This window comes from Microtus pennsylvanicus, chromosome X, assembly GCF_037038515.1.
Source record: "Microtus pennsylvanicus isolate mMicPen1 chromosome X, mMicPen1.hap1, whole genome shotgun sequence".
NCBI lineage: Eukaryota > Metazoa > Chordata > Mammalia > Rodentia > Cricetidae > Microtus > Microtus pennsylvanicus.
The window spans coordinates 3,986,754-4,000,277 of NC_134601.1; the positions used below are offsets into that span (position 1 = coordinate 3,986,754).

The window sequence follows — 13,524 nt, forward strand, 5'->3', positions numbered from 1 at the left end:
GTGTTGTGCTTCTGCATTTTAGAATGTGATGTGTATGGTTTTCAGAGTTTTAGGTTTGCATCACCGCAGTTAAAGTTGGGCTTAGGCCAAAAAAGAATACATAACATGCCCTGTTTGAAGGGAAGCAAACACATTATAAGGAGTTTGCCTGTGAGGGAAGACTCTCTACCCTGTAGGACCTGCATGTCCTCAACTGCTGGGAAATTGTGTGACTGAAGCTGTTTGCGCTTTGCTAATGTTGGCAAGTCACTTGAGAAAGATCCGGCAGCATTCACATCCGAAGCCCTTTTTGTAAGACTAAATGTGTGATATTTTAAAGAGAGATCTTTTGTTGGTTAGAAAAGTAAGGCATAAGCAAAGCTGGGAGAAATGCAGAAGAGATCTTTTAAGACTTATTTTTATTTTGAATTTCGTGTATGTGTGTGTTTCTGCATGTGGGTGTATGCATATGCGTACAGCCGTCAGATTCCCAGTAGCTGGAGTTACAGGTGCTTATAGGCCTGGACTGAGTGCTAGAAACTGAACCCAGCTATTCTGCAAGAGCAATAGAAGCTCTTACCACTGAGTCATCTCTCCAGCCCTGAGGAGATTTTCTCAAAGTCATCTTTAAATGCCATATGTGCACTAGTACACATTATGCCTCAATAGTCCTATATAAAAATGAATAAATAATGTCACAGTAAAATGTAAACTCCTCATGAGTAGTACTGTAATTTATTCAATCAAAAGATGATAAATCAACCCAATACATTTATTCGGCTAGATGAGAGTGACTTATTTATTATTATTAGTTATTATCATTATTTATAAATGACTTTAATGAAAATACTAAATCAGACAAAACTAGTTCCTAGGTCGTGTTCCCTCTTTGCCCAAAGTTGTGCAGAATTCTCAGATGAGCCCTAGGATTTGCACCCGTTCAGTATAAACTCTTTCCCTCGGACCCGTGCCTCGCTTCTAGTCAACAGAAATGATAATGAATGTCACTGTCATGATTATGTTACATTATATAAGGTTCTGTGTCAGCAGATTGGAGAGAGAGCTTTCTCTGCTGGCCCCGAAGAAGCAGCTGCATTGTGAACAGGTGATGGAGAGGGCTGTGTGGCAGGGGACATTAGCAGCAGGCAGATCTGTGGGTGGCCTTCAGCCTATATGCGTACAGTCATAACGAGATGAATGCTGCCAACAGCCTTCTTGAGCTTTACCAAGCTGATTCTTTCCCAGTTGAGCTCCCAGATGAAATGTGGCCTGGCCAATACCCTGTCCACAGCTCTGAGACGGAGCAGGAAATCCAGCTAAATCAGACTATGAGATAACACTTTAAGTATGTGTTAAGCTGCTGAATTTGTGAAAATTTACTACACAGCAATACAAAAACTAGCACACAGGCATCCACTGGCCATAAACTTTTATGTGCACCCTAGCCCATGTAGACACTGTCTTTCTTCAGCAATACTTAATGATTTGTTTTTATTTTTAATTGCATGCACACATGTGCATGTCTGTGTGTGTGTGTATGTATGTATGTGTGTGTGTGTGTGCGCGCACATGTGCATGCTCCCCATGAAGGCCAGAAAAAGATGTCGGATTCCCCAGACCTTGACTAGGTAGTTGTGAGTCACTCCACATGTGTGCTGGGAACCAAACTGGGTCCTCTGCAAGAGCAGTAAGCATTCCTATCCAATGAACAATGTCCCCAGCCCCCTTTCCAATATTAATTAAAACAATGAAAATGGGGGCTATTCGTATCTTTCCACCCTTATTTCCCCAATAATTCTCTGTATTTCAACACATTGGCCTGAAATATGTCGTGCATAGTATGGCCTCTGGTTCACTTTTGTTCACCCCATTCTGTCTAACCCAGATTCCCTCCTTTACACCTTGTTCTTTGTCCATGAAACCCGAACTTCTAGACCAAGGACAATTGTTTACACAGTGTTTTTCCTTGCATTACTTTTTTTGCCAGTGGATTATAAACTATCACGAAATCAGTTCTGAAATCCTCTTTCTCAGAAAACATGATATAAATATATGTATACATATAGAGAGAACGTATACATAGGATGGTTACAAGCAATATAGGAAACATTTGCAGATATGTGTGTGGCCTTCTCATTAAAATTGTACACTCAGCCGGGTGGTGGTGGCCCATGCCTTTAATCCCAGCACTAGGGAGGCAGAGGCAGGAGGATCTCTGTGAGTTCAAGGCCAGCCTGGTCTATAGGAGCTAGTTCCAGGACAGGCTCTAAAACTACAGCGAAACCCTGTCTCGAAAAACAAAAAAAAAAAATTGTACACTCATTGAATCCCAAGATTCCAACGTTCACAGCACATCGCTAGACATCCTTTGCATCATCATCACCATTATCATCATCATCGGTGCTGGGGAATCAAACCCGGGCTTCACATGTTCTACTGTGATTCAGCCCTACCCAAAAATAGTCATAGTAAAAATAATGTCACAGAAGTGGTTGAAGTATCACAGGCTGGCCAATGTTTCAAAGCCTGAGAAAGCCCGTCTTTACAAAAAGACAGCTTAGAGGAACTGTTCCAGCGATAGTATCCTTTTTAAGTAGCTACATGCCGAATACAGCTGAGAAAACGACACATAAACACTGATCAGGAAGAGGACTAAGCTAAAGGAATTCGAGCAAGTCTGGCCAGGAACGAAGTTTGCTGCTACTGAAATGTTTTGGTCTTAGCCACTGGCAGGATTGATTGATTGTAGTTAGCACAACGTTTCTGTGCAGCCTGCCTAAACATCTGTTTCTGTACAATTGTTGCTCAATTCTCTCTTCCTTTCGAATCACCATCTTTGAAGCACAAAAGAAAATCCATCTAAACGACCAAACAAATTACCCTTAACGGCTTCCCAATCCTTTAAAGGAGAATCTGTGCTTAAAGAGGGTCATTTACTCCCCGCCCCTTACCTCCAGCAAGGGTTCAAACTTCAGCTCAGAGGCTTGACCCAAGTCCCTCCCCTTACCCTGTCATCTAATGAATATGCAAATTAAACATAATTGGCAGCCAATGGCGTGGGTCCTGGTCACATGGTACTGATGGTAGGTGAGCAGACAGAAGTTGTGTCAGTGAACAGAGAGGGCTCTCAGTCTGGGGCGAGCGCTCTACTGAGCGTGGACGGATGCTTCGGCAGTAGTCCTGGCAGCGGCAGCGGCAGGCAGTGGTGGTGGCAGAAGAGGGGAAGAGGGACGGCCCCGAGACCTACACACACTCACACTTTCAAGTTCCTTTGGAGGGAGAGGAGTTGGGGCTGCAGAAAGAGGAGGCCAGGAGCGGTCCCATCTATCCCATTCCATCTCCCCCTTCCTCTTGCTCCCTGGCTCTGCGAGAGTTCAGGATTTGGGTAGCCATACGTGGCAGCGAGGGCAAAGGGACCGGGAGAGTGGGGACCAGAACCAAAGGTGTAGTGGAAGATGCCCATCCTGCTGTTCCTCATAGATACGTCCGCCTCCATGAACCAGCGCACTGACCTGGGCACCTCCTACTTGGACATTGCCAAAGGCGCTGTGGAGTTATTCTTGAAGGTAAAAGGAGGGGAGAGGAGAGATGGGGGTCGCTCCTGCGGGATGGGGGGGGGTTGGACTGAGGTGCTTCTGTAACGTTTGTATCGCTTCCCCTCGTTTCCTACGCGATCCCTCCGTCATCCCTCGCCCCGCAGCTGCGAGCCCGGGACCCAGCCAGCCGCGGAGACAGGTACATGCTGGTCACCTATGATGAGCCTCCGTACTGCATCAAGGTAAACAGGCCAGCGGGGGAGCGGCGGGCGGGAAGAGCGTGCGCGTCCGCCAGCCTGAGCTGCTGATCCCCCTTTTGCCTCCGCCCGTGGCGATTCTGCGTCGCCCTGCGGGACAGGCTTGGGTGCCGGGCGCCAAAGGCCAGGGGGCACAGGGGCGGTCAGAGGCGGCCGGGGGGTCGCAGAGAGGGGCTCGAGAATGGGCAGCCCGTGCAGAGAAGGCACAGGAGGGCCGAGCTCCTAGAGCGACGGCCGCGGAAGATGGCGGACATTTTGCTTTTGTATGAGGCAGCCGGAGGCAGGGTGAGGGCGCTGCTGAGATGGAAAGGAGGGAGGGGAGGAGGCCAAGGAAGGAGGGCTCAAGGCCCTTGGTGAGGCTGCGGCCCCTTCGCCTGGGACTCCGCCCCAACGTGCTCATAGCCCAGCGCGGGCTTTCCTGCTGCCCGGGCTCCTCCTCTGGACCCTCCTTCCATCCCTCGGCCCGCCCTGCCCGGGCTTCCTCTCCCTCCTCCCCGCTCTCGTCCGCTTCTCCTCCACCCCATCTTCCCCTCCTCTTCCTGCCCAGCGCAGGGTGGCACTAGAGCGGGCCTCTGGGAGCTGCTCCTTTGCATTCGAGCCCGTGGACCCCGCCCCCGCCCCTCCCACCCCTCCCGCTCCCCGGCCCCTCCCGTTCCTCCTGCGCCCCCACCCGTTCGGAAATGGTTAGCCTATGCTGCTCCCAGCTCCCAGACCCTGCATGCTCCTTTCTGCTCTCAGCTCAGTCAGGTTTAGTCCGGCTCTCAGTTACCTTAGCGACCGTTGCTGTTTCATTGGAAATTCCTGCAAAGAAACCACCAAATGTGTGTGTGTGTGGGGTGTCTGCGCAGAACCCTCTTAGGGAACTGGTTTAACAGGGGCCAGAGGTTCAGGGAGCTGGCCTACCTATTTGCATCCGAAATTAGGTTTGCTCTTAGCTGCATAGGGATTTGCCAAGGGCACGATTGGACTCAGAGCAGATGCACTAGTCAAATTCGATGATTTGATTCGCAGGGGCTGACCCTTAGCCTCCGTCGGGTAGTTTTTTGTGTTCCCATGATGAAGAGATAAAGAACTGGTTTGCCTGTAGTGGCTTGATAAGAGGAACTCAAACTGTTAAATCATCCTGCATGAGGATTGAGCTTGCATGTTGAAATTTTAGAAGGTTGTTACCATTATCCCTGATGTCTTTTGCCAGTGCGTGTGTCCTCTCTCTCCGTCCCAAATCATCTCAGTAAATTAAGAGAATGTTCAGTCTGGATGTGTTGTAAGCCTTGGTCTAGTGGGTTGTTCTAATGAAAAATACCTCTCAAGGTGAGTAAGTTAGCCAAAGAATATTCTTTCAGACATAATGAAAGCCAAGAGACTTATTTGGTAAGTCTCAGCTTTGATTAAAAGTTTAATTTGTAGGCTCCTCCTAACCCTATTCTGGCTTTATTGCTTTGTTTTCAATTTTTGTTTAGCTACCCCCCCCCCCCATCGAGCTACTAGACATCTTGCAAAATGCCATATGTTTTTAGAAAATGGCAGCTTTCCAGGCCAGTCTGGGCTAACATAATTGCAAGCATAGGGTTGGAGACCTAAGTTTCAGTGATGGAGGGAGCACTTACAAATAGGAAGCTTTGCAAACATTCTGTCGTCACCAGAGAAAAATAAAATCAGATCAGAGTCCGAATGTTTCCATCTTTTGACAACAGTAAGAGCCTATGCCATTTGTAGTGTGCCTATTTGAAGATATACTCAGTAATTTGAAGCAGTGGAGGGGCTAAGCTACAAAACTGTGAACCTATCTTTTTCTTTTTGTTTTATTTGTCAAGACAGGGTTTCTCTAGCTTTGGAGCCTGTCCTGGAACTAGCTCTTGTAGACCAGGCTGGTCTAGAACTCCCTATCTTTTTCTTTAAAGGTACAACTTACTGAGCATTTTGTGAGGACTCATAACAGTTCCTAAAACAGTTTTGGAGTTATAGGAATTACATGACTGCCTGTCATGGTATTGCATGCCTTTAATCACAGCACTCAGAAGGCAGAGGAAGACAGATCTTTATGAGTTTGAGGCCAATGTAGTCAGTGTAGTCTACACAGGAAGTTCTAGGTCAGCCATGGTTATGTAGTGAGACACTTCTAGAGGGAGAGAGAGAGAGAGAGAGAGAGAGAGAGAGAGAGAGAGAGAGAGAGAGAGAAAAGAATTACATCACAGTTTACAGTCTTTCCTTCCCTTGGAAGGAATAGACTGTTTTGCTCCACTTTGACAGCCATTCTTGTATCTTGTTAAGTCTAGCAGTGGAATCCCGTGGTCCTACTAGTTTCTTCAGTGTGAGGGACACAACTCAGGCCCTTCTGAGTGCTAGGCAAGTGTTCTGCCCTGAGCTACATTCCCAGCCAGTGTGCTTAGTTATACTCTGCTTTCCCTACTTCTTTTATGTAGTGAATTATACTGAGTTGCCACATACTTTGTTTGTTTTTGGTTTTTCGAGACAGGGTTTCTCTGTGGTTTTGGAGCCTGTCCTGGAACTAGCTCTTGTAGACCAGGCTGGTCTCGAACTCACAGAGATCCACCTGCCTCTGCCTCCCGAGCGCTGGGATTAAAGGCGTGCACCACCACCGCCCGGTTTGCCACGTACTTTTCAATAGCTGTGTATCTTAGGCACTTGCTTACGAAGCTTTCAGTATTTGTATGGAACAGAAGAAATTGTTCAATATTATTTTAGTGAAAATTTCTCTTTAGCTCTTTTTATCCTACCACTTTTCATTTTCATATTTTGCCTTAAACAAGAAGCATTCTCTGTAGACCAGGCTGGCCTCAAACTCACAGAGATCCCCCCGCCTCTGGCTCCCTAGTGCTGGGATTAAAGGCTTGTGCCACCATTGCCCAGCTCTCCTTTGATATCTTTTCCCTGTAGGTCAAATGTGAGAAGATACTTAGTATACTATGTTTAATTATTAATCACTTCATCTTAGTCTTTATGCCTTCCCGAGCCTTTTCAGGGTCTTCATTTTATCCGGGTGAAAGGAAAGGTTAAGAATCTAATAATATTCTTGTCCTTCACCAACATTACTATTGATAAATCATATCTGGGTAAGAGTTTTCTGAATTTCTCTTTTGGACACTACCTCCTGCCTAGCCCACCTCTCTCCTCTGCCTGTAAGAACTTAGCTCTTTTGCTTTTTAGGGTTGTAGCTTGCTTAGAAATTTGGAAACCTCAGAGCTTCTGGTGATATTTTCTTTGCAAAGTTCAGTATAGATTTTCACTTGCTAGTGGCTGAGAACCCTGTAGGTCTGTTTTATCTCACACCTGCTAACAAACAGGTCCTTCTCTGATTGTCAGCAGGCATTTTAGTTCCTCCTTGAAACTTCACTGTTTGCTAGGGGCTGGAGGCCTGTGCAGCAAAGTGATGGTTTGCTAGTGTTTTATTGGTAGCAAATTGTTCTGCGGAATAGATGGATTGAGTGTTATTTTCACGTTCTCAGAGGCTGCAGAAACAGTGTAACAGTTTACTTCTCAGATCTGGATTATATCCAGCTTTAAATGCCTCCAAATGACTTTTATTCTGCTAGTAGGCCCTCTTCTGTTGCAGCTGTAATAGGCATGAATTGTGCATTTGCTTGGGAGATTTCTTTTTAACAGGCATGCAACTCTTCCCAGTATATCCACTTACGAGCTTTGAGACCAAATCTGTGGGAGAAATTATTGCAAGAGGAATTTTTCACTAACGTGTGCTGTTGGGTATGTAATATATAGCATTTCACCAAAGACGTAGTAACTTTGCATGGCATACCTCTTGGCACATAGCTGTCTGCTCTTTTAATATTGTTCATACCTGTTCCTTTTGCAGCACTCTGTCTGTGGGTGGAATTAAGCTTGATTTAGGGACCACATAGAATTGAAAATATCGTGTGTTAAATCTGTGTTAGTGTTGCTTTGTAGACATGTTTCATACATTGTGTTACAAGTATTAACACTATATATATATATATATATATATATATATATATATATATGCAGTATATTTTCAGTGTACATAGCTAGGATACCACTGTTTAGTATTTCGTAATTTCCAGTGTGTCCTTAGAAGAAGAATATAGTACAGGGCTGTAAAAATGTTGTGTGAGGGGTTTTGTGGCATAGTTCTTAATGGTCTTGGCTGAGATTCTGCTGTCTTGTATGTTTTGTTTTGTTATGAATCATAATTTCCGTTTATTCTGTGACCGAGAGAGGCGGGCTTGTCAGAGGCAAGCAAGCCATTAGCCTGAGCTCTCTCCTACTAAAAGTATTCAAAGTGGTTTCATATTGGAAGCTACTTTATTAAAATTATTTTTATTTATAGGAAATTATTTTTAACATAACCCAGAATCGCTTTTCCCGAAATAGTTGAAATACATGTATAAATAGTGGTCAGAAGTATGTTATAAATAAGAGGAGGTAATGTTTCAAAGAAGCTCCCCTGAAGCAGTAATTAGAAAACATACCCCATTGGAAAATGTGAGCGACTGTCTTGGGTGTTGCTCTCTATCGCATTGGGTAGCTACTTTTGCGTATTGGTGTCTGCATGCCTTTGTCAATATGAACTGGAAAGCGGAAGAATTCTGGCCTATAGACTGAGGAAGTAAACTAAAGTTTTTAAGAAATGATACCTGTAACAGACATTTCTTAGGATTTTAAGTAGGTGATTACAGGATCAACTCTTTTTTTGGGGGGCGGGGGGATCAATATGGAGTTTCTTTGTATAACAGTCCTGGCTGTCCTGGAACTCGCTTTGGAGACCAGGTTGGCCTTAGAATTCAAGAGATCCATTTGCTTCTGACGCCCAGTGCTGGGATTAAAGATGTGCAGCACCGTGGCCTGGCTAAAGGAGCATCTTTTAAGGGAGTCCTCCATTATGATGACTAAGACTCTGTAGAAATGTTTTTGGGGGTGAAATAGCAGCAACCTAACCTGTGAGAGCCATCTTAGGTAATAATGCAAGACACTTTTCAAACTCAAAATCCCCAAATGCTCAAAAGCAGCACACACTCACTTTGGTGATGAATGATTTTGTTTGTCCCTCCCCTTTGGGATAACATCTTTCTCTATGTTGCCCTGGCTACCTTGAAACGCTTTATGTAAGACCAGGCTAGTTTTGAACTCACAGAGATTAGCCTGCCTTTGCCTCCCAGGTGCTGGGATGAACTGTATGTACCACCATGCCTAGCTTGATTTTGGCTTTCTGTCTCACTTTCCTTCCTCACTAGCCATGTGAAACATTTGACAGTAGTTATTGTGAAACAAGAAAAAGAGAGAGAAAGACTTAACTGTAGAAGACTACATCTCTGGCAAAGGTGTAATTTTTAAAACACAGCATTCAGATTATGGATCAGCTGGAAGATTCTAGGAAAAAATGGTGACATTGTACTAATTCATCTGCATTGTATCCCAAGCCTTTCTTGTGTCCATTCATTGTCAGCATTTGTCACCTGGGTCACTGTGGTAGCTAGTCGTTCTTCCCCTTTATTGCTAAGTTTGTTGGTCTTTAAAGAAAATGAGCTAGTCATTCTCCTATGAGAAATCCGACAGACATTGGACCTACATATTGATACCTTTTCTCCAAACCCAGCCCAAACCCAGCATGGTGGCATACTCCTGTGAATCCAGCATTTGGAAGGCTCCGGCAGAAGGATTTACATGAGCTCTCAGCTGTCTTGGATTGCATAGTGAATTCCAAGATAGCCCGGGCTACAGAATGAGATACTGTTTCCAAAAACTTGAATAAAATAAGAGAAAAAAAAGTGTTTTCAAATCCTTCAGGATTCTATATTAGACGTCAGAATAAAGCACATAAACCTTGAGCTAGATACTAGCAATGGCCTTGATCTGGACCTGTGTTGCTTTTCCAACAGTGTCTCTCCGTTTTCTTCTTTTCACACCAACCCAGGCTCCAGTCATCAGGAGAAAGGAAGCTCTCGTCCCCAAGCTCACTTAGCTCTCTCTTCCATGTCATTGCACATGTCATTCTCTGGAACTTGGACATATTTCAACTTAATTTTGTTCTGTTTGATCCAGGTTATCGCTAGGTAGCCCAGACTGACTTTGAATTTTGAACAGTCCTCCTGCCTCAGCTTGCTGAGTGCTGAGATTACAGGCTTGAGGCACCTTATTGGGCTCTGTTTTTCTCTCTCTTCTGTCTGCCTCAGCCTACTGAGTGCTAGAATTAAAGGCGTGTCTGTTGCCTGCCACACCGAGTCAACGTCCACCCTTCAATGTACATTCTCCAAAGTGATCTGGCTCCTCTTTCCCACTCCCTCTCCAGGCACTCTAGCAACTCCCCTTGTGATTCCCTAACTCTGCTCTCTTAATACTTTCTCCGTAGCTGCCTTCTGCATTTAGCACTGTATTACTATATGTGTGTGTGTGTGTGTGTGTGTGTGTGTGTGGTGTGTGGTGTGTGTGGTGTGTGTGTGTGGTGTGTGTGTGTGTGTGGTGTGTGTGTGTGTGTGGTGTGTGTGGTGTGTGGTGTGTGTGTGTGTGTGGTACGTTGTGCGGTGTTGGTTTTGGAGGTAGAATCCAAGGCTTCATGCATGCTAGGCAAGCGTTTTGCTGCCAAGATACATCCACATCTCCTAGCATGTTAACTGTGTTAGTGTTCATCTTGAGCTCCCTAATACGAGCATTTTAAAGGCGTGTATTCGAACACAGGGATATTTGTACCTCTAGTACTAGAGAGGCCCTAGGTCTTAGTAGGTACTCAAATAGGAAAGAATATTTCTGGCAATGTGTATACACAAAAGCCTCCTCCTCCCCTCACCCCCATCTTTGAGACTTCTCTCTAGATAGTAATCACCATTAACAATGCTAATTTCCCCTCACTGCCTGCAGTCCCTCTTTCTTCAGGGAAATGCAACTTTTATCACTGCTGTGATACGATCAAAATGGTGCTTCCCAAGGATGGTCTGACAGTGCCTCCCCACTTCTGCAGTCTCTGCGTGCATTTAGAGTTATTGAACAACCTCTGTGCACCGGGCTTTGTTGTACAGACCTAGGGTAATACCAAGAAACAGCCAGCTCAAGGGGAGAGCAGGAGTCCTAGAGTGCTGGACTCAACCAAAGGGCTGGAGGTGAAGGAGTGAGGGTGTGTAATTCTCTGAGAACTCAGGTGGTCTCATCCGAATTCTGACTCGTGCAGACAGAAGGCATGCGAATTTTAAAACTGACAAGCTACTGTTTGTATATTTCTCCTGAGAAGAAAGTGTCTGAGGGGGATTTGGAGAAAAGACGGGCAGCTTTGTTGTCTGCGTCTGTTTGCTTAGTATTTCACAGCACTTGTCGAAGCAGGGCCAGCGTGGAGAGGAAGTGGCGAGGTGGTGTCACGCAGGAGGTTTAGTTGAAGTTGCCTGCTTTTCAGTTAGTGCTGGCTACTTGAAAGTATTTGATCTTGGCACTGGGATCGGGGATGTAGGGGCCAGGCGCAGGTAAGAAGGCAAATATTTTCCTTTTCAGTTTGTCTTCGCTTCTGGAAGAGAATCCGAACTGCCGAGAACACAGGGTTCTTAGTTCCACAGTAGCCAAACAAGGCATCTGTTCTATGTCGTGGGGAGAAATGTGCTTTCTAGGGAAGGGCCAGATTGAAGGGGCCTCTGTGTGGGTGGGAGTGGGATCGGAATAAAGAAAACATAACTCCTTTCATTTAGATCTTTAAACGGGAGTCTCCTGTTCCCTTAGAGATCTAGTCCAAGCCCACGGGTAGTTGTTGGAAGCCTGGTATACTTATCTCTTGACTACAGGGTTGCCTGTGATGGTTGACTTCCCAGAGCTTCCTCCCCAGGAAAGCCTTTTAACCCATAGAGGTCTCTCGGCCATAGAACTATTATATTTATTCTTCTTTCTTTTGGTAAATGAGTTTGGGTTTCCAGCTTGATTTGTTAAAAACACATCCATTGCTCCACGCCCCCTTTCTTCCTCAGAGCTTTCTGTCAGGGCTTGGCTCTTCCAGTGCTGGGTGAGGATTTGGAAAAGGCTCCAATAGAGACAGCAAGGGGCTGAGATGGCAGAGGCGTCGGCATGTCTTTTTCAAATATGCTGCAGCTAGTCCTTCTTTTTACAGTGGCTTATGTGTTTTTCTGTTGGCCTTGTGCTCATTGGCACAGGCCACCCTGGTGCATGTGTGGAGGTCAGAAGGTGTTGGGTCTCCCCTTCCACTGTGTGGAGGCAGGGGTAGGACTGTGGTCTGCAGGCTGGGAATAAGTACTGACCCATGTCAGTGGCCCAAGATTTTATATTTTTCTGTTGTTCAGCATAGCATCCACAAGCCATGTGATTGCTGAGCCCTTCAAAAGGGATGGTTTATAAGTGTGCTGGACAATGCAAATATATTTTACTTCTATTTTTGTTAAAGAAATTTCATAATAATCCAGTTTTTTTTCTTTTTTGGTGTGTGTCTCAGTGTGTGTATGTATATGTGTATGGTCTTACCATGTTGCTTAGGCTGGCCTCGAACCCCTGGGATCAAGTGATTTTTCCTGCTGCTAACTACCTGTTTAGAGGCCTTTAGAGACAGATGTACAGGCACATATCACCATCCTTAGCTTTCACTTTTTTTAAAAAAAAAAAGTGGCTGCCTGGAAATATAAAGTGACGTACATGACTTGCACTGCATTTCTGTGAGCAGGGCCGCTCTGTCCTTTTTCTGAATGTAGTTTCTGGTGTTCAGGCCCTGGAAATTGTTCTGAAGGGGAGGATCCTTTCTCTCAGAGTCCTGTTTAAAATGAACACCATCATAAAGGCCTCATTTATACATGAAAGGTTATCTTACAGTTCAGAGTTGACGGCTCGATAACCCTCAGCCCTGGGGCAAAATATGAAAGCATCCTATTCTTGGCTGTACCAAAAGCTAGTTTGGTTGCTTAGGTTTTTGGATGCAGTTGCTGACCCAACTGGTTGGGTTAGAATTTTTTTCCTGGGCTAAGTATAATGTAGTACACATGTGAACGAATCTAACTGTGATAATTCAGGATTCCATTTGCAACATGTTTTCGTTGGTGACACTAAACGTTTCAGGCTTTCAGTGCTGTTAAAGTATTTATTAAGGTCTTTACTGTGCCCCTTATTAGAGTTCCCTAGCTACTTGGCTCCAGATTCCCCGGGAAAAGTATGATAAAGAATCCACTTTTCAGCTCAGCATATGCAAACCTAAAAAACCAAAGGGAGCTTGAATTGTTTTCTCACGGAGGTTTTAATGCTCCTTGCACAGCCCTGTCTTCTCATGGGAAGTCATCAGAGGTCTGAAAGGGGAGTGATTCCTAGTGGGGGGGTGGTCCACCTGGCAAGAAAGTACCTAGGAGTTTTGCCTCCTGGGGATTCGACTTCCTAATGGGGTTTCCAGGGCCATCTGATTGCATTGTTTCTATAAAGGCTCCAATTTAAAGGATAAATGTGTAATTATGAGCCCGCAAGTACAGATAAGCCTGCTAATAACATGCAAAATATGTGGGAGGGGCTAGAGTGGGGCTCAGTGCTAGATTAATTGAGTGTGTGAGGCCCGGCACTAGAAGGAAGAGTTTAGAGCCAAGGTTTAGGTCCTCCTAAATCCTATCTTATGGTCAAATGTGTTGTTTAGACCGTATGGCATGCCATATAGTTTAGATATGAATTGACTTGTATCTGCTTCCTTGGAAAAGTGAGCGCTCAAACTCTTGCTTTCTAATAATAGCAGCTGACGCCTACTGAGCAAGGCTTATATACAGGGCAGTTTGCCAGTGAATATAAGGTGTTTATTTAGTTTA

General features: G+C 45.1%; 1 protein-coding gene across 4 annotated transcripts in view; it reads left to right on the forward strand.

Annotated features, from left to right (window-relative positions):
- Positions 1-3,068: 3,068 nt before the first annotated feature.
- LOC142840159 (integrator complex subunit 6-like) overlaps positions 3,069-13,524 on the forward strand; it is a 53,416-nt gene continuing 42,960 nt past the window's right edge. For 3 of the 4 annotated variants that reach the window (XM_075956675.1, XM_075956674.1, XM_075956677.1), the window contains exons 1-2: positions 3,069-3,545; positions 3,680-3,757. In XM_075956675.1, the coding sequence (XP_075812790.1) occupies positions 3,435-3,545; positions 3,680-3,757 (189 nt within the window). In that variant the 5' untranslated portion in view covers positions 3,069-3,434. Of the gene's footprint in view, positions 3,546-3,679; positions 3,758-7,402; positions 7,496-13,524 lie in introns of those variants that run through there. The other variant, XM_075956676.1, reaches the window with a different exon arrangement.